The following is a 24,235-nucleotide window of genomic DNA, read 5'->3' on the forward strand; positions in this document are numbered from 1 at the left end:
GGGTGGGGTAGAGAGAGAATCTCAAGCAGACTCTGCGCCGAGCATGGAGCCTGACCCAGGGCTTGATTCCACAACCGTGAGATCATGACCTGAGCTGAAATCAAGAGTCGGACACTTAGGGGCACCTGGGTGGCTCAGTCGTTAAGTGTCTGCCTTCGGCTCAGATCACGATTCCTGGAGTCACAGGATGGAGCCTCGCATCGGGCTCCCTGCTCATCGGGAAGCCTGCTTCTCCCTCTCCCACTCCCCCTGCTTGTGTTCCCTTTCTCGCTGTGTCTCTCTCTGTCAAATAAATAAAATCTTAAAAAAAAAAAAAAAAAAGTCGGACACTTAACTGACTGAGCTACACAGGTGCCCCTGAATTGTACACTTTAAAAGTATGAATTTTAGAGTAGATAAATTATATTTCAGTAAAGTTGTTATTTAAAAAAGTAAATTACAGAAGCTTTAGAGTGTCAACATAAAATACCGAACTGTGGAAGAAAATGTTAGAAACTGTTTTTCTAATCTCAAATAAGGAAGGCCTTCTAGTGCCAGACAGAGATCCAGAAACGACAAAGAGAAAGATGGAGAGGTTTGATTTGTCCAGATAAAGTCTCAATATTTTTGTATAATAAGAAAGACCAGAAGCAAAGCTTCACTTGATAGGGAAAATTTTTATAACATATTTAACAGTAGCAATAGGGACTGAGGGTTTGGTCACATGAGACAAAGTGGAAGAAGTAGAAAAGTATGTGAAGTTATGGAAGTTGCTCAGTTCCTTGTATACTTGGGGAATGAAGACCAAAGTGATTGTGCAACCCCTTTGGAGGGCTGGTTGTGCCTTTGTGGGCATTGCTGATGGCAGCAGTCTTGAACTCCACATTTGTAAAGAGGAGTGTGTGTCTGTTGGTTTGTCCTGGGGGATCTTAGTTTGTGTAAAACGCAGCCTCAGTGTGAAACTGATAAGGGTGTGCCTCGATTAGGGAATGGGGAAGTTACTGGGTGCAACCCCACAAAGAGCCAGGCTGAGGGTGTGTGTGACCACATCCCTGCCTCAGGGGGTAGGTGGAGAAGGGGTGAATGGATACCCATATATTTTAGTGTTTTTGCATTGAAAATGTATTCATGTATTACCTGTGTGGATAGAAAAGATAAATACAGCAAAAAAAAAAAAAAATAATGAGGTACCTATATTGCCTTGATATGGAAATAATTCCAAAATATATTTTTAATTAGAAGAAAGTTTCATTCACAAAATTGTGTTTGGTGTTCTGCCAGCCAGCAGGCAGAATCATGCTTCTGTATTCAGGCCCATTCGTGCCAAACATTGGCTGGAAGGAGTGTGAGCAGCACTAGCGTGATGGTCCTGGGGGCTGAACTGGGCTCTTGGGTGGGTTTAAAGGGTAGGTTTTGCATTTTGTATTATTTTTTGGCCTCTGGAAATCTTTTTACTATGTATTTTGTTACTTTTTAATTGAATTCTACTACACACAAAATGCGTCAAGTGCACTAGTCTCCAGCATACAGATGATGGGCTCTTACGTGCCGGGGGGCTGCCTTCCAGATCAGTACAGAACTACGGCAGAGGAGCGGCCCACCTGGGACAGGCTCTTGGGCAGGGATCAGGCAGGACTCGGAGCTGGTACCGGTCACACTTCATGGACACCGCACCGGTGTCATCTCCACCCCCCGGCCTGTGCACGTGCATCTCCAGCGCTGATGGCCAGTGTGTCCAGTAATATGTGTTTTTATCGAGTCACCTCCCCTGAAGGGTCTCATTAGATGTGTTTTCTCTTCGGCTTGTTGTGCGGCTGGCCAGACGGACGGCGAGTCTGAAGAGGAGCAGGAGTCAGCTGGCACCGGGGAGGAAGACGAGGATGGAGATGAGTCCGATCTGGTAAAACCCCAGCCCCACACTCTGACTTTGTGTTCGGTGGCAGAGGGAAGCAGGAGGCTCTGTAGTCTGTCCAGCCTTCACTCAGCTGTCATTGCAAGTGTGTGCTTGGAATCTGGGGCCGTGATGGCAGATCTCGTCCCAGACCTTGGGAAGGAGATGAGAAGGACATCTGAGAAGAGAGCCAAAGGAGACCCTCATCGGGCAGGCAGGGCTAGGGGAGGGAGGTCGGGGCTTTGGTGTGTGAGGGTAGAATGGGTAGGACTTGGCAGCAAGGACAGTGGCCGTGATTCTGCCCTGTGACCAGTGTGAGAGAGAAGGATTTGAGGTGTCTCAGGATTAGAGCCAGCAGTCCCTTTTGTGGGCTGGTTGTCACAGGGAGGCAAGCGGTCAGAGGGCGGGGGCACTGGGTCTGTGGGAATGGGGGAGCAGGGGCTTGGAGATGGGGAAGAGCACAAGCCTCAGGATGGGGCCCAGAAAGCACCCAACAGGTGAGCTTGAAGCAGAGGAGGAGGAGTTGATGTGAGACGGGAGGGTCCTGTGAGCTGAGAAGTGCTCCCAAGAGGGAGACATTGGTCCCTGGCATTGGTGTATTGTGTGGGTAGATAAGATGAGGACTTGGAAGGGACAGTTGGGTTTGGTGATAAGCTGCCCTTTGTCTGGAATGGCAGGTTGAAGCGATAGTGAGCTTGGGGGCAGTGCTTGAGGAAGTTGGGTCTGAAATTTTGCAGTAAGGAGGGCAGGGGTGAGGCAGAGGAAATGGAGTGCAGGGTGCATTGGGCCACTGGTGGGGCAGCAGAGGAGCCTGTGTGTGCTGGCGGGCCACCGCAGTCAGAACTGGGCACCCAGCACCGCACCTGGTGTATCTCCTCCTTTCTAGCATCTCTCTCTGTATCCCTAGGGAGCAGGGGTTATGTGATTCTCCTTGTAGACCAGTTGAAGGTGGTGGCAATTCTTGCTCTGTGTCTCTTTGTAGATGCCCTTCCTGCATCTTAGATTTTAGAAATAGATGGTCATAAAAATCTTAAAATATGGTAAATTAATTATAACTTCTTTCCTTGTTCTCCATGTAGATAATTAATGTGGACATAGATTCTGAAGCAGATTGAGGCATTCATTGTTCCTTTTCTCATGAGCAGAATGAATGGATGCATATGATTAAAAGTGGATTCTCTCCCTGAGCTTATTTATTTATTTAGTTCCTGACTAGAACTTTCTCATTCTTTTTTGTGCCAAATTTGAGTAAGATTTATAAATTCCATTTAAATGTTCTTGGCTTTTCTTTTTTTTTTTTCCTGTAAAATAACAACTTAGTGTGATTTAGGGGAAAACATGAGTATTTTTAAGAATGGGACCAGAAAAATGTCTGAAAGTGAAATTAATCTTCTAGTTGAAGAACCAAGATATAGCAGGTATTTTATTTTGCAAGGAAATAAAACTTCTAGTACCTTTTGCTTTCAGGAGCTCCCATGCTTTGCTTTTTCTATTCCTGCCCCTTTGGCTCTCAGAGTTCTGAATCCAGTATCAAGAAGAAGTTTCTCAAGAGGAAAGGAAAGCCTGACAGCCCTTGGATCAAGCCGGCTAGGAAACGGAGGCGGAGAAATAAAAAGAAGCAAAGCGGTGTGCTGGGTAAATGTGGTGTCCACATTCGAGGACTGTCTGGGTGGGAAATGGGCTCATGGGAGGCCGTCCGGGGGTGGGGTTGGGGTTCTGTGTAGGATTTCATTTGGAAAAGGGGCTCTACTGTTTTAAGGGGGGAAAAAGAGTATGAACTTCATTAGAGACACTCAGGTGATCCTCAGGTGGCTTCCTTCTGGCAAATCTCCCTTAATACTGGTTTCATTGTTGAGTGTTGAGCTAATTGGGATTATTCATCTTCTTCCCTGTGTGACCAGGAATCTGTGGCTTCTGAACATTGTATGGTTACCGTGGCTACCCTTGGTGTAAGGTGTGGGCAGTGCCTAGGTCCACACAGTGGCTTTCAGCCGTTTGGTCAGATTCCCCTGTTCTGGAAGTAATTTTGTTAAAGGGGATTCAGGGAAGGAAATGACCCTGAAATCCAGAAGGTGAGCAAGCCTAGTGGGCCAGGGGTCACTTCTGATAGCTTTGTTGCAGAAGATTTGGCATGTGATATAGTGCACGTGATTCAGGTACAAGGTGGTGAGTTTTCACGCGTGTATGACCACGAGACCTCCGCCACAGTTATGTCGTGAATGCTCCTGCTGCCACTTGGTGGCCTTTCCCTCTCCCCAGCCAGCCCTCCCCATCCCTAGGCGCCTCTGCTCTACACTCTGTCTGCAGATTGGTTAGCACTGTGTAGGACTTCATTTGAGTGGATGATTGGGGAGGTACCCTTCCCCTGTCTGTCTTTGAGTCATCCACGTTGTAGTACCAGTGGATCGTTGGCCAGGAACGATTCCGTGGTTCATTCTTCACCTGTTGATGGACGTTTGGGCTCTTTCCTGTGTTTGTTTCTTACATTTGTATACAGTCTTCATTGATCAGACACTTTCACTTATCTCCGGTAAATATTTAGGAGTGGACTAGCTGAGCTGTATGCTATATGTCTGACTTTAGGGAACTGCCAAGAGGTTTTCAGCCAGAGACCGGAGTACCGCCCTCTCTCTTTCACGTTCCCACAGCGGCACAAGAGCTCTGCACCTCTGTGTCCTTGCGACACTCATCAGGGTCGGTCTCTGGTCCCAGTGCTGCTGGGGCACCGCAGGCCTCACCGTGCCTTCAGTGTGTGTTCACCTCGTTGAGTAGTGAGGCTGCACACCATGGCCTTGTGTGTCTTCCTTGGTAAAGGGTCCTCTGTTTTGCCCATTTAAAAATCAGATTGTATACTTTCTCACTGACTTGGAAGAGTTCCTGCAAGATTTCGGATACAAGTCTTTGATTATGTACACATTTTGCGCATTTGTGTGCCTAGTAAAAGCTTAAAAAAATTTGTTGAAGTCTAATTTATGAATTATTTTCTTTTAAAATTCCTGCTTTTTATGATCCCAGGAATCTTTTACTAAGTCAGGTCACAAAGATTATGTCCTGTATTTTCTTCTTGAAGTTTTACAGTGTTAGGCCTGATGGCGTGCATCTCTGACCCATTTAAGTTAGCGTTTGTGTGTGGTCTGCGGCAGGCTATTCCCCTGTTGCGTGTGGATGCCCAGTTGTTCCTGCCCCATTGCTTAATTTGACTTGTTTCTCTGGGTCACCCTTCGAACCTTTGTTGACAGTATATGTGTGGGCTGTTTCATTTGCTTGTTTATCTTTACGCCAGCACCACAGAGCCAAGGAGCTTGTTCTGATTTCCACAAACACTGGCTTTTCTTCTCCAGCCCCCCGATGCACAAGTAGATTTGCTAAGTGGATGTCAGGGAGGCAGAGCTAACCCCTGAAGCACAGAGGAGAGTGGTCTGTGGAGCCCTTGAGCCTCCCGTGAGCGCCGTCTCTTCCACTCATGTTTCCTTTTCTCTTCACCGCGGATGACTGGCCAGTGTGACTTTTATGCTGGCTAACAAACTAACAGTGTTGGTAGACGTAAGACCTGCATGCTAAGATGAGTGCTTGAATGTTTATTCACATAGGGGCTCAAATTTTATTTCTTTGTGTAGGGTGTTTAAAGTTGCCCAGACTGCTCGTATTCTTCACATGCGTGGTGATGAGCTGAGCTCTCACAGTGGCTGGCTTCGTCCTGTCTGTCCATGAGCTCAGATGTAGGAGGTGGCATGCATCCATGGGCCCCGGGTGCCACACTGCTCTGTATTATGGCTCACTTATTTCTGATCACTGACATAATATCAGTGACTAGTATTTGGAAGCTTGGCTGTGAAAAACAGGCACCTGCCCTTTGCTAGTGTTAGATATTATCCTGAGTGAGTGTGTACTGTTCACAGGCTTCCTCCGTGAAGTCTGCTCACAACAGCAAGAACCCATGTGGGTTCTCCAGGAATGGTGGACAGGCCTCTGGGCAAAGGAGGCCTGAGTCTGGGCAGCGCCCATTTCACAGGCCCCTCAGTTGTATTCAGATTGCATTGCCCTCTAGAGCGTGATGCCCTTCATAAAGCACCATGTCTCACAGGTGGATACGTCCCTGCAGTCCTGCGTCCTTTCCCTTTGAATCCCGAACTCAGATGTCTGTGGGATCGGGCAGATTTCCCAGCAACACTGCACCTTTGGGGTGGCTTCTCAGCTACTTTACATCAGCTGGTCTTTCAAACCTGCAAATCAGAGAATTTTCTGTTTTATTTTTAAAGTAGTAGTTACAGATCATTTATATACTATGTTTTTATGTTTCCTTGATTATTTGATCGGCCTTTATCTGACTGGTGTAGTTACAGAGAAAGATGTTTCCACATGTCAGTTCCTTGTTTTTCGTGATACAGCTCCCCCTCCTGCCATGAATAGTCTGTGGAAATGGGGGAGTTAGCAAAATGAGGCGCAGGAAAGAAAATGAGTGAGGCTGCAGTGTCCTGGACAGGGGTGGTGTTGGAGTTTGTGGTTTTGAATGGGTTAATTAGCATTCCCCATGGTCTCTGCTGGAGAGGCGGCCCGCGTGCAGTGTTTCACAGGCCCCTTCTGAATGCAGGTTCCGAAGCATATACGTCATCTTCAGGAAGCGCAGAGCAGACGGCGCCTGGAGACAGCACTGGGTACATGGAAGTCTCTCTGGACTCCCTGGATCTCCGTGTCAAGGGGACGCTGCCCTCACAAGCAGAAGGTGAACCTCTGTGCTGTGACCAGGCCGGGCACCATCTTGCTCTTTGTTTGCTGGGGGCAGCCTCATATTAACGTGATGCCCTCTGGTGGGTAATAATGAAACGTTCGATTAACTGCATCCCGAAAAGGTGGCCGAGTGGATGCACTCGGGTGTGTTTGCCCAGTCCCCCACGGCATGGGAGTGAAACATCTCCCATAAGATCAGGTTGTTGGTGGTCATGGCTTACAACACGTCCCCCCGTCGGTCAGACCCATTTTTATGTAGGGTTCCTGCTGGAGAGGGGTCCTCCTGCCCTGGCTGTGTCGGGAGATACACTGTGGTTTAATTTTGAATAGCATGGCTTTGTCATCGTCTCTGACTGTGATTGGTGTTCAGGTGTGTTCTGTGCTGAAACAAAGGGTACACCTAGTGCGGGTTTGGGCCTTGAAGGGGCAGGCGTACCCACAGCTCACCTGGTTCTGGGCCTGGAGTGCTGGGGGTGAGGACAGTCAGCTGGCCGGAGTTGTGCGGGGCTTTCTCTCCACCACTGTTTGCTCTCTTTGAACCATTTAAAAACCTTTCATCCATGAAAAGGAACTAATCACTGACTATTTTGGAAAATCTGTGTAAAATGTAATATGGGGAAAATGTAAAATCCCAAAGGTATTTACATTCCACATGGACCTTGCAGTTGTGGGTTGTGCGCTGCTATAGGAGTTTAACCTGTCAGTCTTCAGAGGACAAATAACTGGCTTTTTAGGGTTTTGAACACTAGAGAAATTTTGATCACCTCTTTAATGTGGGAAATCACACCTTTAGCGTAAGACACATTGTAGACTTGTCCATCAGAGAAACCATTTTTCTTCTTCTCGCACCAAATAGAGTAGAACGCCTCTCTAATGCCCTGAAGTTGTTGGCAAAGTTCCCTCATGCTTGCTTTCCACATGAAGGATAATTTTTCTAAACCTGCTTTTAGGTTTGTTTCAGGAACTTAGAGATTTGGATGTAAGCTGGAAATAGTATTTCATCTAATCAAATTTCCCCTCTGCTGTGCCCCCGTGGTTGGAGGTGAGGAGACAGCGGGGAACACAGTGGAAACTCCTGTTGCTCACAAGCACAGTGACCTTGGGCTTGCCCCAGTTTGTTAGCTGAGCAATGGGGGATTGTGTGTTTATGTGCTTATATTCTCTTTCTGGTAAAAGTAAGTGCCAAACTGGTGGGAGCCAAGTTGGAGAAGTAGGAGGAGAAAGTGAAGGCTTTCTTAGATTCTATGACATTTTGTAAGTTGACTTCCTAAACTTTATTTTTCCTTGATTGGTAACCACTGATTGATTAGTCAGTGATTGGTCTGTCCGGTCATACTTTTGATTTAAAGAATCAGCGCATTGAAGACACAAGTTGCATTTGCAGCCAGGCCTTTTTTTTTGGTGTCTGAGTTTTGGACACTAAACTGGGGGAGAAAGTTGTGGAGCCCGAGGCTGGACAGGAGGGACAGAGTGCCTCAGGCTCACTGGAGGCCTAGGGGGTGTGCTCCGGGGTGTGCTCCGGTGATGGGTGCAGAGGGCAGCTGATGGTTCTGGGTCATGGGTCCGGAGGGTCCAGGCTTGAGCCTTCAGAATTGTTTGTGCACAATCAGAGTCCGCTGCTCGCATGTCCTTCTTCTTGGCATCTTTGCTGCTAGGTGTGCTGAGTTGAAGTTGAGTAACATTATGGTCCCAGCAGATGATGGCGGGGGGAGGCCAGGAGTGGGTGACGTGGAGATTTGGAGGGGAGCCAGAGCTCAGTGGCAGTGGGCATTTAGTGGGGTTCTCTTGAGCCGTTCCCTTGGTGCCCCTGGTGGCTCCCACTGCTGGAGACAGGGGGCACACCCCATGCTCAGGAGGCGTCTGAGCCACTGCCGCATTGTCCGTGTGTGGGCCTGGTCCTCACTCCTACCCTTGGCCTTCTCAGCCATGCTGGCCGGCCCCTTGGGCAGCCTGTGTCTTCCTTGTTGTAAAATGCAGTTGCTAAGCGGAGTCCTCGCCAGGGCTCTCCCAGTTTTAAACTTGTGGTGTTGCTAATGTTAGTTCTAGCTCACCGTTTCCCTTGTTTCCTCTCACCGTGAAGGAAGGGAGTCAGTCTCTTGGGGTGTAGGTGACCCAGAGGCTCAGCAGTGTCACAGGGCAGAATGAGCATGTGGGCTCCTGCTGTCAGTTATGGAGGGCCCTGCGTCCTGAGTCTCCTGGTGAGGACCAGCCTCAGATTACACAGAAGGGTAGTGGTGGGCAGTGAGGGCATGTCCTCCAACCCATGTGGGCCCACGTACATAGGTGTGGCAACAAGAGTCCATTATTCTTGCTGCCTTTTTTTTCTTTTTTTTCCTTTTCCTTTTCTTTTTCTTATTTTTTTTTTTTTTAAAGATTTTATTTATTTATTTGACAGAGAGAGACAGTGAGAGAGGGAACACAAGCAGGGGGAGTGGGAGAGGGAGAAGCAGGCTTCCTACGGAGCAAGGAGCCCGATGTGGGGCTCGATCCCAGGACCCCGGGACCATGACCTGAGCCGAAAGCAGACGGTTAATGACTGAGCCACCCAGGTGCCCCTCTTTTTCTTATTGTTTTAAGTAGGCTCCACACTAGGCTTGAACTCATGACCCTGAGATCATGACCTGAGCTGAGATCAAGGGTTGGACACTCAACTGACTGAGCCACCCAGGCACCCCAAGAGTCCATTCTTCTTAACTAAGAGAGCTAATGGCGAGCGTTGGAGATGTCAATCACCTTATGTTTCTACTTTGGCTGTCTCACAAGAGGAGAACATGAAATGTGTCTTCCTTTGGAAGCAGCCGGACCCTGTTGCCAGGTTGGATTGAGGGGTCTTTCTGGCAGCCAGCCTGCACCCCCACCCCTCGAGGCCAGCCTGGCTCTGGCTGTGCTCACGTGTGGGCTGCAGGCCCTCCTCCCCTGGTGTCTTCACCGCAAATTGGGGATGAGAGGGAGATAAGATGTACCACCCTCATTACTGCTGCCACTGTTAGCCTAGCGTCCGTCAGCTCTTCCCGCCTCAGTCTAGCAAACATCCTGGGGAGTAAGTAAACCCTGATGGAATCGAATGTTTCTTTCTGTGGCTGCAATTCTAAAACCAAGTGAGGAGAGCAAGGTCTTAACGTGTATTAAATGCTTTTTTGTGTGAAAACCAGAAGATTTAGAGGTAGCTAATGAAGGTATAGTCTCTTTCTGAACTTAGGTCCTGGATCCTGAGAACATGGATTACCAAGTAATTCTTGGGAGCCCGGCTGCTGGTATGTTAGTGGGAGAGGTTTCCTCTCCGTCCCGCCAGCAGTGGACACTCGACAGGCGGGCGGACCCTCCTGCTGCGCTTCGGTGCTTGTGCCAGCAAAGTAGTTGGCGTTGTTTTCTTTCCTCCCACGTGAGGTTTCCAGAAAGACTATGTCATTGGTCGCTTTCTGGACTGCCGTCTTTAGATGGGGACTTCATGCCCCTGAATGTGGTGTGGAAGCCTGTCTGGGTGTGCGCTGTGCTGTTGGTGACACTCACGTGTGTTTGTGTGACTTCAGGGCTGGCCAATGGTCCCGACGTGGTGGAGACAGATGGCCTTCAGGAAGTGCCCCTCTGCAGCTGCCGGATGGAAACCCCAAAAAGCCGAGAGATCACCACTCTGGCCAACAACCAGTGCATGGCTACGGAAAGTGTGGACCACGAAGTAAGCGAGCTCGTTTCCCTGCAGCAACAGGACGAGGCAGGACCCCAGAAGTACGGTAGAAATGGCAGTTTTGCAGGCCTGCCATCCCTTCTGCAGCTTCTGGTTGGACCCCTGGACACAGGAGAGCTCCCCTCATCTGCTAGGGCTGTGTGGCACCCCAGAAACACACTTTACACTCGATAGACAGAATAGCTACTTGGTTTTTCCCCCATTTTTCAGAGTAAGGAGTTGGTGTCCTAACATTCCCAGGGGCTTGTGTTTCCCCCCTCCCATCCCTCTCTCCTTTCCTTTAGCATCTTAGGGACTCATGGTCTTTTCTGTATTCAAGTGTGTTGTAAAATGAAACAGAGATCCAGAAAACAATACAAGACCAATGTTTGGTCTCATGAGTCTGTCTGGGGCGAACACCCTGATAACCTACCACCAAGGTTCAGTCTCTTACCGGGGCCTAAATGGCCCCCATTCTGCCATCTGTAGTGCTCACCTCCCTGTGTTTTCTGAACATCCTTACCATCCATATGTAAACCCGTAGACACTGTTGTCCTTTTGTCTTTTAATTTACACATACCCCCCCCCCCCTTTTCTTTTCCTTTCAATTTTTCTGTGGAACAACCTGGGCCATGTGGCCACATCACCTGGAGTTTATGGATCCTGCAGTCATGGTGCTATTCAGCTGTTCCTCTGTCCTCCTTGTACGTCTGCAGCTTAATGCAGAGATGATCAGACTCTTCTCACTGCCTCTGCAGGACTTCAGGAGGACGTTAGCCCAAGGCTTTGAGATTTCCTGGAGGCTGGACCACACTGGCCCCAGGCCTCCCTGCGGGGTTTCCCAGTGAGGATCTGGTATTTCACTGTCCCTGTCCTGGGGTCCACGAGACAGTACCTCTGTCTTCCTCCCCCTCATGCTCCAGTGTTCATGTGTCTCGTGGCTGAATGGGGTTTGCCTGCAGACACTTGAGTCTTGCGGCCACGGTTGATTTTGTTGTAAATGTTGTCTTCGGGTTGTGGCTTTGCCGTCTAGTTGCTATTTTATGTGGGATTCCAGGAAATTTTTAGGCCACTGCTGTTTTCCCCAAAATTGTTTTGTGGTCTCCCTATCTCGTGTTTAGTTGCTAGCAAGCAGCCCTTCCCAAAACAAGCTCCTTTGTCTTTTTATTTTCTTCGTCAGACAGCTTGTTGAGGTACGCTTCGCATAGTAAAAGTCATCTTTTTGTGTGTGGTTCTGAGTGTTGGCAAGTGTGTATAGTCACATGACCCCCACTGCTGTCAGGAACCTGCTCTTTGGGTCGTCCGATGCTTTTCTGACTGTCCGTTCTGTTGCTGAGGGAGGAGTGTTAGATTCTTCAGCCACATGGGTTTCTCCTTCCAGACCCATCGGTGTGGAGGCTCTGCCCCGTGCACCTGCGTCTGGTGCGCTGTCCCTCTGCAATCCCAGGAGACACCTGTGCCGAGACGTCATGTGCCTGGTCCTCACATAAGCCCCTAGTTTCCTTGGATTACTGTCTGCAGGGTGCATGTTTCCACCCTTTTACTTTTCACTTGTCTTTGTCTTTAAAGCGGATTTCCTTAGTTTCTGTTCCTGAATCTTGTTCAGACCAACCCCACCTCATGCCGTTGTTGCTGTAGTTGGGCTAGGATCTGATGTCTTCACGGTGTTAGGCTTAATGTCATCTGTTACTCATTTTTCTCTTTTTTGCCTTTTGGATTGAATTTTTTTATGATTCCAATGTATTCCACTATTGGCTTTATTATGTACGTCTTCTGATGTCTGCGGGGACTGCCCCGGGGTTTCCAGCACGCGTCTATACTTTGTTCCAGCGTACCTGCACTCGATGCCACACCCGTTGACGTGGTGTAAGGATCTCACGGTAATGTGGTCCCAAATCCTCCCTCCCAGCTTTTGTCATGCGTTTTAATTTCCTATGTACCACAGGGTATTGCTGTTATTTTTGCTTTAAATAGTTGTCTTTCAGATTGTTTAAACATCAAAGTAGTCTTTGGTTGACTTTCATTTAGGCCCTGCCCCAGGACCGCCCCCCCTCTGTTGAGTCGGAGCCCCGGACGCGGCTGTCCTAGCCGCCCCACGCACAGCTCGGTGCCGACAGCGAGTGCTCTCACTTCCATGGGCCTGGAAACATCTCTGTTCTGCCTTCGTCTGGGGAGGTATTTTCATGGGCATAGAACTCTCAGCACCTGCAAAGGCTGCTGCTGTGTCAACCTCCATGGTTTCTGACGAGGATGCTGGCCGCCCTTCCTATCTTTGTTCCTCTGCTGTGATGTTGAGTTTTTCTTTGGCTGCCCCAGGGTTTCTCCTGTCTCTGGGCCTGGGTGCCATGGTTTGGCTATCTTTCCCTTTCGATGCTTACCCTCCTTCAGTCTCTCTGAGCCTCTTGGACTTTGATCTGTTGCCTGCTTGTCCCCGAGCCTTCTCGCCTGGCAGCCCTTAACTTCTCAGCCTGGCTCTTCTCCCCTGTCTGGCACTCTGGTCATATGTACGTCAGCTTATGCGATATTGTCTCAGCTGGTGGGTGTTCTGCTCTTTTTTCTGTTTCTATTTTAGGTTTGGGTTAATTACATTGACCTTTTTCAATTCAGTAATTTCTTCCTTGTGGAGTATGCTCACGAGCCAGTCATATGCATTTATTTGTTTCCATATTTTTTAGTTCTACTGTTTGTATTTGACTTTCTAACATTCCTGGTGTGCTTGGGTGGCTTCGGGCCACCTCCCAGTCTCCTTCTTGTAGCCTGCTCTGGCTCTTGGCCGTGTGCTCAGACTCCTGAGCAGAACCCCTCAGCCGCAGCACCTCTGCCGCTCTGGACCAAATGATTCTCTGTGCAGGATCATCCTGTTTGTAGTCACATGTTTAGCAGCATCTCCTCTCCTGCTTGTTATTGATAACTGTAAATGTCCACAGTGTTGTTAGATGTCAGCTTGGCTGCGTCTCAGTCTCAGAATCCCTACTGTCTGCCCGTGCCAGTTCTTCACGCCGGTTCTCCCGGGCTCCCTCCCCTGGGACGGCCACTTTGACCTCTTTGAATTTTTCCTTGTATTTTAAATTTTTTTCCATAGTTTTACATAACCCACTTTTCTGCTGTCATTTCTTGACTGTCTGCTTAAGAGATCCTGTCTGTTGGTTTCTGACTGTGGCGGGGGTACTCTCCTTTCTCATTACCTCACCTGCAGTCTGCATTCTGTCTTCATTTTTGGTTAAAACCGTATTTGTGGTTTTCATAACACACTATGGAAATGCTCACGGCTGAGCCAGAGGCATGTTTGGATTACATTTCTTCTGCTAAACAACTTTTTATTTTCCTGAGTTAATAATTTTCTCATTTTTTATTTTCTGTGTACCTAGTACAGATTTAGTCCCAGACCGATGGAATTGCACATTTCTGTGGCATTTTCAGCACGTCAAGTCTGCCTGGGTCATAACTTTCTCGTCTTGGTTGTGCATAACCGTCGGTAGCTTCTCACAAAAGGTTGCTGGGGAGATAAATATCCGAGACTTTGTATTCTGGAAACGCTTTCTGTCAGTCCGGAACTCTGTGTTGGACACGTTTCCTTTACATTGGGATTGCTCTTTGTTCTGGTGTTGCGCAGCACTCGCGGCACGGCTGGGCTGGCTTCCTGCTCGCGGTCCCGCTCCCCGGGCGGGAGCGCACTGGTGTCCCGGCTGCCCCCGCCTCCCGCACAAGCAGGGACGGGCGCGTCCTTCCAGCTGGCGCACCCTTGCCTTCTCTCCGTTTTACCTTTACTTTAGGTCCCCTCGATGGAGCCTCCAGTTTTCTTCTCCATTTTCCAAATTTTTGTCTGTTTGCTTCACTTTCAGAAAATTCCCCATCTTTCTTCCAGCACTTCTGTGGAAATTTCCCTTTCTTCCACCTTAATTAATTCTAATTCCTGAGAGCTCATTCTTCCCCAAGCGTGTCCTCCTTGTAGCCCGCCGTTCCAGTGTGGGAATGGCCATGACGTCTGTCTCTTCAGGGGCACGCTGACCGTCTCCTACACACCGTCCCGACCTGTAGCTCGTACGCCTCAGACGGCTCCTGGTTTCCGCCTCGTAGCTTTAGTGTGTGCTTTGTCTTTGCTGCTCCCACTGGAGCAGACGTTGGTCAGGGAAGGTGGGTCTGCACCTTGTTGTTGGCTGAGTCTGCATCACTTGGTGGGGGTGGGGGGCACCGTCAGCTGAGCCGTTGCAGGGCAGATCATGGGGGGCCTGAGGCCGCTGTGGGGGTGCACCTGAGCCACACTCGCCCGTTGTCCGCAACTAACCGGTAGCCCTTTGTCTGGTGTTTTGCTCTGGCTGCCCTGACCACTCGTGGGGCTCCATGGATTCGATTCACAGGATGTTCCACTGCTGGCCCACGACGTCCTTCCTGTCTGGCCTGGTGTACGTCCATTTGTCCTCCGTACCTGGCCTACACCCCAGCTTGCCCCGGATGTTTCCTCAGTTCACCCAGTTAACCACCTGCAGTGGACCCTCTGACACTGCCTGCGGCCACCTGTCAGGCTCACTGTTCTGTTCTGGCAGACTCGCAGAGGACGGAGCCCTCAGAGTCCGCCTTGGACGCGCATCTGCACCCCTCCCAGCCTCTGACGGCTCTGTTGCTGACCCTGGTCTTGTGTGATTACAGCTGGGCAGGTGCACAAACAGCGTGGTCAAGCATGAGCTAATGCGCCCGTCCAGCAAAGCCCCACTCTTGGTGCTTTGTGAAGACCACCGGGGCCGGATGGTGAAGCACCAGTGCTGTCCCGGCTGTGGCTACTTCTGCACAGCGGTAAGTGCCCAGCTCGCCTTGCGGGTCCCTGGCTCAGCAGGCTCATGCCAGTGCTCCCTCCCTCCCTCCCCTCCCTGGCTGACTGTTACAGCAGACACCTCCCAGCAGCTCCCTGGTCTGGGGCCCGCCTGGAGGCCCCCTCCCACGATACACTCTCCTCTTGCTTCGTGTGAGTCTGCAGCCTCCCGGGGACAGCTGGGACATGGGAGGCAGGCGCCCTCAGCCCCCCCGCCCCCCGCTCACTGTGTCTGAACGCACAGCGGCCTTGCTCCTGGGCAGGGCCTGCCTGACTCTTCTGCTTTGCCGTCATCTCTTGATTTTAGGGTCTTCTCTGTCAGTTACTTCATTCCACATATACCCATGCCTAGGGTGCCATAAGAACGTGGGGGTCCCTGCAGTTCACTTGGCCCACAGCGGAACAACCACCTGGGTCAGGAGGCTCTCTGCAGTGGTTGCTCTTGGGATTTCACACCTGTGTGCCCTTCGTTGTCTTCCACATCCTTGTTGCTTCTGCTGGAAAAGAGGGAGACTGCTTCTCTGGGTCCAGTGACCCAGCTCCCAGCAAGAGCGCACTACTCTTACTGCTCCTCATCCTGCTGGAGGTTTACCTCCTTGGCGCCGGCGAGTCCTTTTTTGAGGCTATCAGGTTTGCCTGAAGTGCCCCCCGGTGATGCTGGGTAACCTCTGCGGAACACTGTCCCTCCTCTCTGTTCCAAGTTTCTCTTTCCTGGATTGTCCTCTGGGGGTCCTTCTTGGGACCTGGTTTTCTGGGCAGTCTCTTCTCGGGTTAGAATAGCTGGAGAGTGAGGCCTTGGCCTCCTGGGGTGTGGGGGGCAGTCACGTGGCTTCTCCCCACTTTGCTCACTCTCTTTAGAGCAGCGGTGGAGCAGGGTGGGGGTCGTCTGGGTGGGTCAGTCAGTTAAGCATCCCGCCCCTTGGCTTCAGCTCAGCTCACAATCTCAGGGTTGTGGGATTGAACCCCGATCAGGCTCCGCACTCGGCGTGGTTTCTGCTTGAGAGTCTCTCCCTCTCCCTCTGCCCCTCCTGCTCTTGCTGTCTCTCTCTCTCAGATAAATAAATCTTCAAAAAACAAAAACAAAAAACAAAGGGGCACGTGTGGACACACCACAGACATAGGACATGGGTCTCCTGCTTACTTAGCCAGGGACTGGGAGCCCCAACTGGCCTCTGGGCCCCTGGCCCCACACCACGCTCACAGGCAGGTTCAGTAGCACTTTGTTTACTTTCATGCATGTTAGCCCTAATTTTAAACAGTGATTTCTTGTCTTCCCATTTTCAGGGTAATTTTATGGAGTGTCAGCCTGAGAGCAGCATCTCTCACCGCTTTCACAAAGACTGTGCCTCTCGAGTCAATAATGCCAGCTACTGTCCCCACTGTGGGGAGGAGATCTCCAAGGCCAAAGAGGTGACCATCGCAAAAGCGGACACGACCTCCACCGTGACGCTGGCCCCCGGGCAGGACAAGAGCTCCTTGGTGGAGGGCAGGGCTGACACGACCACGGGCAGGTATGTGCCCAGTGCAGCCTTGGTCAGCTCCTCTGGAGACCTGTGTGTCTTTAAGTGCTGACCCCTGCATGTGTGTGTGCACGTGTCCTCTGCCCCTGCGGGAGTGTCTCTGCACGTCCGTGCACGTCTGTGCCCCCTGCACACCCGTACATCTGTTGCATGCGAGTATAATATGAAACATTAGCTTTAGCTCGTACAGTCAGTTACTGCGTTATATTTTGAAGTCCCTAGCTAAATGAGAAAATAATTTTGTTAAGGGAAGGGTTCATATTGGGAATATAAAACATAATAAATATTATACTGATACAGAGAAAAGTAATACTTTGTCGAAGGCTGCTTAAAAGAGCCTTGAATTGTAGACTTATCAAACAATATTGGGAGGAGGCCGAATCTTTCTTGTTCTGTATTAACCCTGCTAATCTATAAATGAATGTAACATGACTTGAATCAGATTTCCAGGAGGATTTCCTCCCACTGGCAAGAGCAGTGGGTTTGAGAGCTCCAACTGGGAAGTTCATTCACAAAAGCAAACTTGAATGTGGTCCTGGAAACCCTGGAAAAGTTGCCCTTTTGCTTTGAATGTCACTTTCTTTCTGGGAATTTGCCCTGAACTGGACTTTGATCCAAGGACTGAACAGAGAGCGAGTCTGGAGCTGTTTTCACGCTCAGCTGGAAGGGTCCAAGTGAATCATGTTCTGTGTTTTCGTTGGTCTCCACAAGAAGTGGAGTTTTTCACGTGTCTGCAATTCAGCATATCGTTTGTTTCCTACCCCTGAAGCACTGCTGGACCACCGCTCTTGGAGGACGGCAAGCCGCAGGGCACAGCCCCCCAGGCAGCTGAGGGCTTCGACCCCACGGGGCCTGCCGGGCTGGTGAAGCCGGCCCCCGGCCTTTCCCAGGGACCAGGGAAGGAGACCTTGGAAAGTGCTCTGATCGCTCTGGACTCGGAAAAGTAAGAACCAGTCTGCGTTTTCAGATGTGGCTCAGGGCCTGACCCACTGACATCTGCCCATCTGGACATTCCTTCCTGCAGACTTCTCTTCCCTCCGTGTCAGCCACTGGGCCGTTTGCGCCTGTGCGTCTGGAAACCCCCCAATGCTTCCAGTGCTGCCATGGTCGCACTTCCCAAGGGTCTGCACCCTGTGTGGCACCCCCGAGGGTCATTGGGCTCCCCCATGGGGTCATGGTGCATTCCCAAGGAGGTCACTGTAGCATTCTTCAGCTTTTTGATAAATGGTGTTCATCAGGACAATTCACATATTTTTATACTATTTCAGGAAATTATTGCAAGCTGTCCATTACACTAAGAGCAAAAGGTGACTTCTTTGAAGTCATAAGTGAGGACAGTTCTTGTGAGGCTTTTACAAACATTTCCCCTGGATATTGTTGACCCCCTGGTGTTGGCTTCAGGACATAAGAGCAAATGCCACTTGGCTGATTCCTCATCTGTGAAATGAAGGGTTGGATCAAGTGGCTCTTTAGGCTCACCTGCCAACTCTCAGATAGTGCAGCCCTGCATTAGGGCCCTGAGTCTGTGACCTGTGAGCCAGGCAGGTATCCTCTCCCAGGGAAGCCCACCGGCCGAGTTCACCAGGGCCTCAGGCCAGGCCACGTGTCCTCCCTTGGGACAGCACGCCTCTCTGCCGGAAGGGGCGTATATCATGGTACTCTTGATTAGGGGAAGCTCAGGTGTTAGGACACACTGCCCAGTCCCCTATGGTTTCACTCTGTCAGTCTCCAGCCTCATCTGTGGCCCTGATGTTATGGTGACTGAGGGTCCCCCTGCCCCGCTCACCAGGCCCAGACCGCAGACTGCTGAAGGGGGCGGGCTGGGCCAGGTGTGACCACACTGCCCCTGCCACCTCAGGGCCTCCCTTGACCCCATGCTACAAAGAGATGGTTCACTCTGTTGTCACAGTACACAAAAGCCTCAGGAATCATTCTCCTGCTGTGGATGAAGAAGGTAGTTGCTCATTTTTGTTGTTTTTTTCCTGTGAGATACCTGAGACTGGTGAGTTTGGTGCCCTTGACCCTGAGGCATCAGCAGGTAGACATCCCCAGGCCTTTCCATCCTGCAGCGCGCTTCTGTGCATCTGCGGGTGGTGGCAGGTGGGCTGGGAGCCCGGTGGGGCCACCCGGTGGTCACAGCTGTCCGTGTTTTCCCCACAGACCCAAGAAGCTTCGCTTCCATCCGAAGCAGCTGTATTTCTCCGCCAGGCAAGGAGAGCTGCAGAAGGTGCTGCTCATGCTGGGTAAGAGGCCTGTCACGTCCGCTGGGGCCCCGGGGGCCGGTAGTAGTTTGTTACCTTTTCTTAGGAGGTGGGTCTCTTTTTTTTTTTTTTTTTTTCTTTATCTGTCTCTCATTTCTCTGACCTGTGCTTAGTGTAGTTCATCCTGTGCATGATGTTCATATTCTGTTATTCGTGATAATAGAAATATTTTCTATGAATTTCTCATTTTAAAAGAGGAATTAGGTGGATGATTAAATTAAGAGCAGGTATAGATTCAGAAAAAGGAAGATGAGTGAGCTGGGGCCGATTGGGCGCTGGTGGTAGGAAGGCAGGTGCCAGGCCTGTGCTGGTCGAAGCCAGCTGTGGGCAGAGCAAGACGCTTTACACTGATGTCTGCGCATGCGTCTCAGGGCTGACGCGCCTGCCGGTGCTTTCAGACCCTTCCCAGCTCTGCTCCGGTCAAGGAAGGGGCAAGTAATTCAGTTCTGAGCTCGCAGCTCGAGGCTTTATATCTCTGGGGTGAAAAGAATGATTAAAAAGCCCTTCACTTGACAATCAAAGAAGAAACTCAACGATTTGTTCCAAAAACGTAAGTTATTTAATGTTGACCAAAATGGCGGTTTTAGTCCTTTTCCCCCTAGGCTTGGTGGGGTGCTGAGGTTTCCTGGCTGCTCTGTGGCCGGTCTGTCAGCCGATCGTCCGCGTTAGGCCTGCTGGGATCGTGTGCACCAAGCCACGTGTGTGTGAGGCTGCCCAGTGGGCCTGTTGTCCTTGAGCTTAGCAGGTGCCCCGGCCTGGGGGGAAGGCTGAGAGCAGGGGTGCTTGAAAATACAGGAGGGACCGCAGAGAAACTCTGGGAGCCCTTGAGTTGGACAAGGACAGTGAGTGAGGGGGGATTCGTATTGTTAGGTGGTTCCTGGCAATAGACCCACATGTTGAATTTTGTGTGGAACTAGCGTACTTCTTTTGAATCTTCCAACGTGTTTGGAGCCTGGCTTCACTGTAACCTAGACTCGGGATGGTGTTGTGTGATGCTGGTTCTCGGTGGTCGTCCACATGTGCTTTTACCAGCCTTTGTGACCACCCTAAAGTGGTGGGAACCAGAGGCTGCTTCCGAGATAATCGGTGAAACCTTTTTGTTGACAGTTGATGGGATTGACCCCAACTTCAAGATGGAACACCAGAGCAAGCGCTCCCCACTGCACGCCGCCGCAGAGGCCGGCCACGTGGACATCTGCCACATGCTGATTCAGGTCGGACGCACGGCTCTCCACGGAGCCCTCCACCCACTCCCTCTTGTCTTTGTTGAGTGAAATAAAATGGGATTCACAGTTTAGAGAGCTAGAAAGTCCTATAGCACTTCCTGGCTCTAAGAGAGAACCAGTGTTTCTGTCCCCCTAGCCCTGGCCCTGATGTCAGTCCTGCAGCTGCTTCTCTGGCTCTTCCTAGACTTGTCGTCTTTGTTCCCATTCTACATTCAGGTTTCAGTATTGATTACTGACTTTGGAGCGTGGAAAGGCTTGGCCTTGGCTCACATACCCCCCCCCCCCCGCCCCAGTCCCCTCCCCATTTGATCATGTCCCCATGTTGCTGAGATAGTAGGAGCCCTTGTGTTGGCCGCAGTGCATACGAGAGCCGTAATTGTCGAGTGCTTCTGTTGTCTCTTGGCCTCCTGCTGACTCATCCCTAACCCTCCAAACAGACCGCCTCCTGTCTCTGTGTCACCTGCAAGCCCTGTTGCTTGCTCCCATGTCCTCTTTCTCTGGGCCAGCCCTTCCCTGACCCTGGCCCTGTGTTGGGTCCCTTGTCTGCTGGAGACCACATTTTCAGTCTGATCCTTTATCTCCGATGCTTCAGGAAATTTCCTTTGATCCACTGGTCTGAAATCCCACTGCAGTGCAGTGGTCTTTTGACTCCTTTGGGGCATTTGGTGGGTCCTTTCAGTGTAGACATTCCTGTCCCTTGTTCTGGGGTTTCTGGATGCCACCTTCCTCTCTGCCCTCTGGAGCCCCTGTTCACACGTTAGGCCTTACGGACTCATTCTCTGGTCTTCGCTTCCTGCTGTGCACCTGCTCTTCATTTCCCATTCCACTTGCTGGGCAGTGTTCTTGACCTCACCCTCCGGCTCCTCTGGGGAATTTTAATCTGTGCAGTCGCATCTTGAGGTCCAGAGTCCTTGCTTGCTCCCTGAGAGTTCCTTTTTTTTTTTTTTTCTTAAAGACTTTATTTATTTGAGAGAGAGAGCATGAGAGGGAAGAGGGTCAGAGGGAGAAGCAAACTCCCCGCTGAGCAGGGAGCCCGATGCGGGACTTGATCCCGGGACTCCAGGATCATGACCTGAGCCGAAGGCAGCCGCTCAACCAACTGAGCCACCCAGGCGCCCGAGAGTTCCTTTTTTGTACCTCTGTTCTTCCCTTGTTTCTTTGAAGATATTACAGTAATTTTGAAGTTTTATGCTGTTCTGTTCGTTTTGGTCTTTCTTTTTTAAAGGTTTTCCTCAAATGCCTGATGATTCCTGTTTGTTCACATCTGAAGTACTAAAATGCTGGTGGAGGGTCCCTGCCTTGTCACTGTCAGGTGCCCTGCAGACACTGCTGGCCGGAGAGGGGCGCATGTGGGCTGTCTCCTGCATGTGCCTCTGTGGGAGCCAGAGGTGCCGATGGCCGGAGTGCCGGGGCTGCCCCTCCCTCAGCCTTGCGTGTGTGTCTTCACTCCTGACGCCACAGCTTCTGCTGGTGTGTCCCCACTCACCTGGAGTGCTTTCTTGTCATTCTCACCGGTGCTGATGGAAGCAGCAGCTGTGGGCGGAGCAGTTTGCAATCACATCGATGTGTGCTTGCGTCTCTTTTACAGTAGATATACCTGTTAGTGTAGATTTCTAGCTTCCTCTCGTGCCGAAGAGCCTCTGATTTGGATGTATCTTGTTAAGTAGCATGTTGCTAGATTTTTTAAAAGCTCAGTCTGATAACCTTGGAATTTTAATAGGAACTTTTAGTTTAGATAATATTTACTGTAATTTCTATCATTTAAATATATTTCTGATGTTTTATTTTGTTGTTTTGATTCTTAGTCTCTTCAAACAGATATATATATATTTTTTAATCTCCTTTGTTGCCTTCTTTTGGGTTGGTATTTGCTTCAGTCATCTCATTTCCTTTCTCTTTACTCACGTGGAGGCTGTATACTCTTCTTTCTTGCCTCCAGAGGTCACTCTGTGATCTGGTGTGCAGGTGTCATGTCCTCCGTCTTTAGACAGGCAAGGTGAGGGAGCTGCAGATGCCAAGCTGCGGGGAGAAGGCCTTGCACTGGATTTTGGTGGGGAGGCCCATGGAGGCCTCGGGCGCGAGTTCAAGAAGCCTGGCAGGACTCGGGGGCAGCTGAGAAGGCTGCTCAGAGTGGTCCTGCAGGGGATGGTTCTTGGCGGTGACTGTGGTGGGTGGCTGATCTGATGGAGAATGAGCTCATTGGAGAGAGGTCAAGGGCAGAGCGGGCATGGTCATCGAAGCAGTGACCACGGGTGCAAGTGCTCTGAGGGGGAGAGGGCTGGGGGCCGGAACTCCAGGGGGACCGCTGTCTCGTCCCCGTTGTGAGGAGGGCATGGACGTGGTTTGTGCTTTTGCAAGGGTGGACTGGAGACCCAGCGCTGTGTAGGAGTGTTGCAGGACAGGGGCGAGGCAGGAGGTGGGGCAGGGTCGCCCTCATGGTCCTGTGGGCTGCCTTGGGTGAGGGGCTGCCCAGGCTCCTCCTCATCTCAGCGGCCAGTGTGGGGGCTTCTTGGGAGACGTTTCCCTGGATTTGGAATTCTGGGTTGCTGGTTGTTTTCTCTCACTTTGTTTAAGGAAAGATTCCACTGTCTTCCGGCTTCTGTGCTTTCTTTTGAGAAGTTAGCTTTGAAAGGACGTGTTTTCTTTTTGGTCTTTTTTTTTTTTTTTTTTTTTTTTTTTTTTACAGTTACAGTGTGTGTGTGTCTAAGACACACACAGAAAAGTTCTTAACATGTAAACGTCCTGTTAATAAATAATCGTGAAGGGCACCCACCTCAACCCAGGTCAGGACACAGCCCTGCCCACCCCCCTGGAGGGGACAGCTCTCCCAGCTCTCACAGCCTTGGTCTCTGCACCTCTGGTTTGATCACCACGTGGCTTACCTGTGTCTGCCTCTCTGCTTTATGCTCATCGAGTTGTGCAGTAGGACTTCTAGTGTGTCCTCTTCTCAGTCCAGGAGCATCGAGTCGCATGGTAGGACTTCTAGTGTATCGTCTTCTCAGTCCAGGAGCAGAAGCCCTACTTGTGCCTGTGAGCACGGGGGGACGCTCTCTGTGCTCTGGTCCGGTCCTGCTCCTCCTCTCGTGTGAGGCACCGTCCTGGGAAAGCCGAGAGCTTAGGAGCTCTTGCCGTTCTGCAGCTTCTCTGTGTCTTAAACGGTTGCAAAATAAAATGTCACTTACTGGGAATACCAGCCCTTTCTACTCTTGTTCTCTGTGACCCTCTGTGCTGACCTGATGTCGATGGCCCAGGCTGCTCACTCCCTGAGCTTGGGAGCCTGTGATTATGGGTATTTTTCTTCTTTTAGAACCTGAGCTTCTTTCCTGAGATTCCCCAGGAAAGAGATGGGGTGGGTTTTTCTAGTTTTCTCTGAATCCAAGGGTGTTGTTTCTAGGAGGTTCAGCTTTGGTGGGGTGTCTCTCACCCCACACCGTCCAGTACGCAGGCTCTGGCTCTGCACCATCTCCCCAGCCCCAAAGCAGCATGGAAGCTGCTGACTGGTGTTGCTAGCCCGCCCTCTTCTGGGTTCCTGTGCTCTCGGGGTTTGAGGAACATTCCCTCACAGCCAGAAGCACCTGCGAAGAGCAGTTTTGAGATCTTTCCATCCTGTTTAACTTTCATCCTGAGGCCTCACTGGAAACACCTCTTGTTTTGTTCGGGCCCTGGCCCGCTGCAGTGTGGTGTGTGGTGCCACATGTGGCCGTTTGGATTTAAATGACAAAATTAAACGGAAGGAAGTATGTGCTCCTTAGGCACTGAGCGGCGTTTCCCATGCTCAGGGGCTGTGTGGTCAGGGTGGCTCTGCTGGTCTCGGATGCAGATGCAGCACATCCAGCTCCAGCAGTTCGTGCTGGCCTTTGGCCAGCCCCAGGGACATCCGTGGTGTGAGCATCCCTGCCACTGGTCATTCATGACAGCTGCCCTGGGTCCAGATGCAGGTCACCTCCCTCTGCTCCCCAACTCTAGGGTACCCCGTTGCCTTGTCCTCCTTGTGTGAGTGTTCTGTGTCTGTGGTTGCCGTCTGTCGGGAGTCTGTGAGGTGTTTCCTAACAGAGAAAGGTGTTATGTTCTGATAGTCACAGAGCCCAGAGGAGAGGGACAGAGCCGCACCTGTTGCACTGACCTCTGAGCTCGAGGACCTGCTGTGGACTGCACACAC

The 24,235-nt window shown here is 50.8% G+C and overlaps 1 protein-coding gene across 7 annotated transcripts in view; it reads left to right on the forward strand.

Moving 5' to 3' along the window:
* EHMT1 (euchromatic histone lysine methyltransferase 1) overlaps nucleotides 1-24,235 on the forward strand; it is a 137,630-nt gene that overhangs the window by 82,873 nt on the left and 30,522 nt on the right. For 6 of the 7 annotated variants that reach the window (XM_088019236.1, XM_088019237.1, XM_088019232.1 and 3 more), the window contains 9 exons: nucleotides 1,802-1,879; nucleotides 3,385-3,505; nucleotides 6,462-6,593; nucleotides 10,129-10,274; nucleotides 14,910-15,053; nucleotides 16,354-16,580; nucleotides 17,359-17,532; nucleotides 18,750-18,832; nucleotides 19,958-20,064. In XM_088019236.1, the coding sequence (XP_087875362.1) occupies nucleotides 1,802-1,879; nucleotides 3,385-3,505; nucleotides 6,462-6,593; nucleotides 10,129-10,274; nucleotides 14,910-15,053; nucleotides 16,354-16,580; nucleotides 17,359-17,532; nucleotides 18,750-18,832; nucleotides 19,958-20,064 (1,212 nt within the window). The remainder of the gene's footprint in view (nucleotides 1-1,801; nucleotides 1,880-3,384; nucleotides 3,506-6,461; nucleotides 6,594-10,128; nucleotides 10,275-14,909; nucleotides 15,054-16,353; nucleotides 16,581-17,358; nucleotides 17,533-18,749; nucleotides 18,833-19,957; nucleotides 20,065-24,235) is intronic. The other variant, XM_088019234.1, reaches the window with a different exon arrangement.

The sequence above is a fragment of the Eumetopias jubatus genome, unplaced genomic scaffold, assembly GCF_037043125.1.
Source record: "Eumetopias jubatus isolate StellerSeaLion01/CBP00866 unplaced genomic scaffold, mEumJub1_p1.0 scaffold_15, whole genome shotgun sequence".
Taxonomy (NCBI): Eukaryota; Metazoa; Chordata; class Mammalia; order Carnivora; family Otariidae; genus Eumetopias; species Eumetopias jubatus.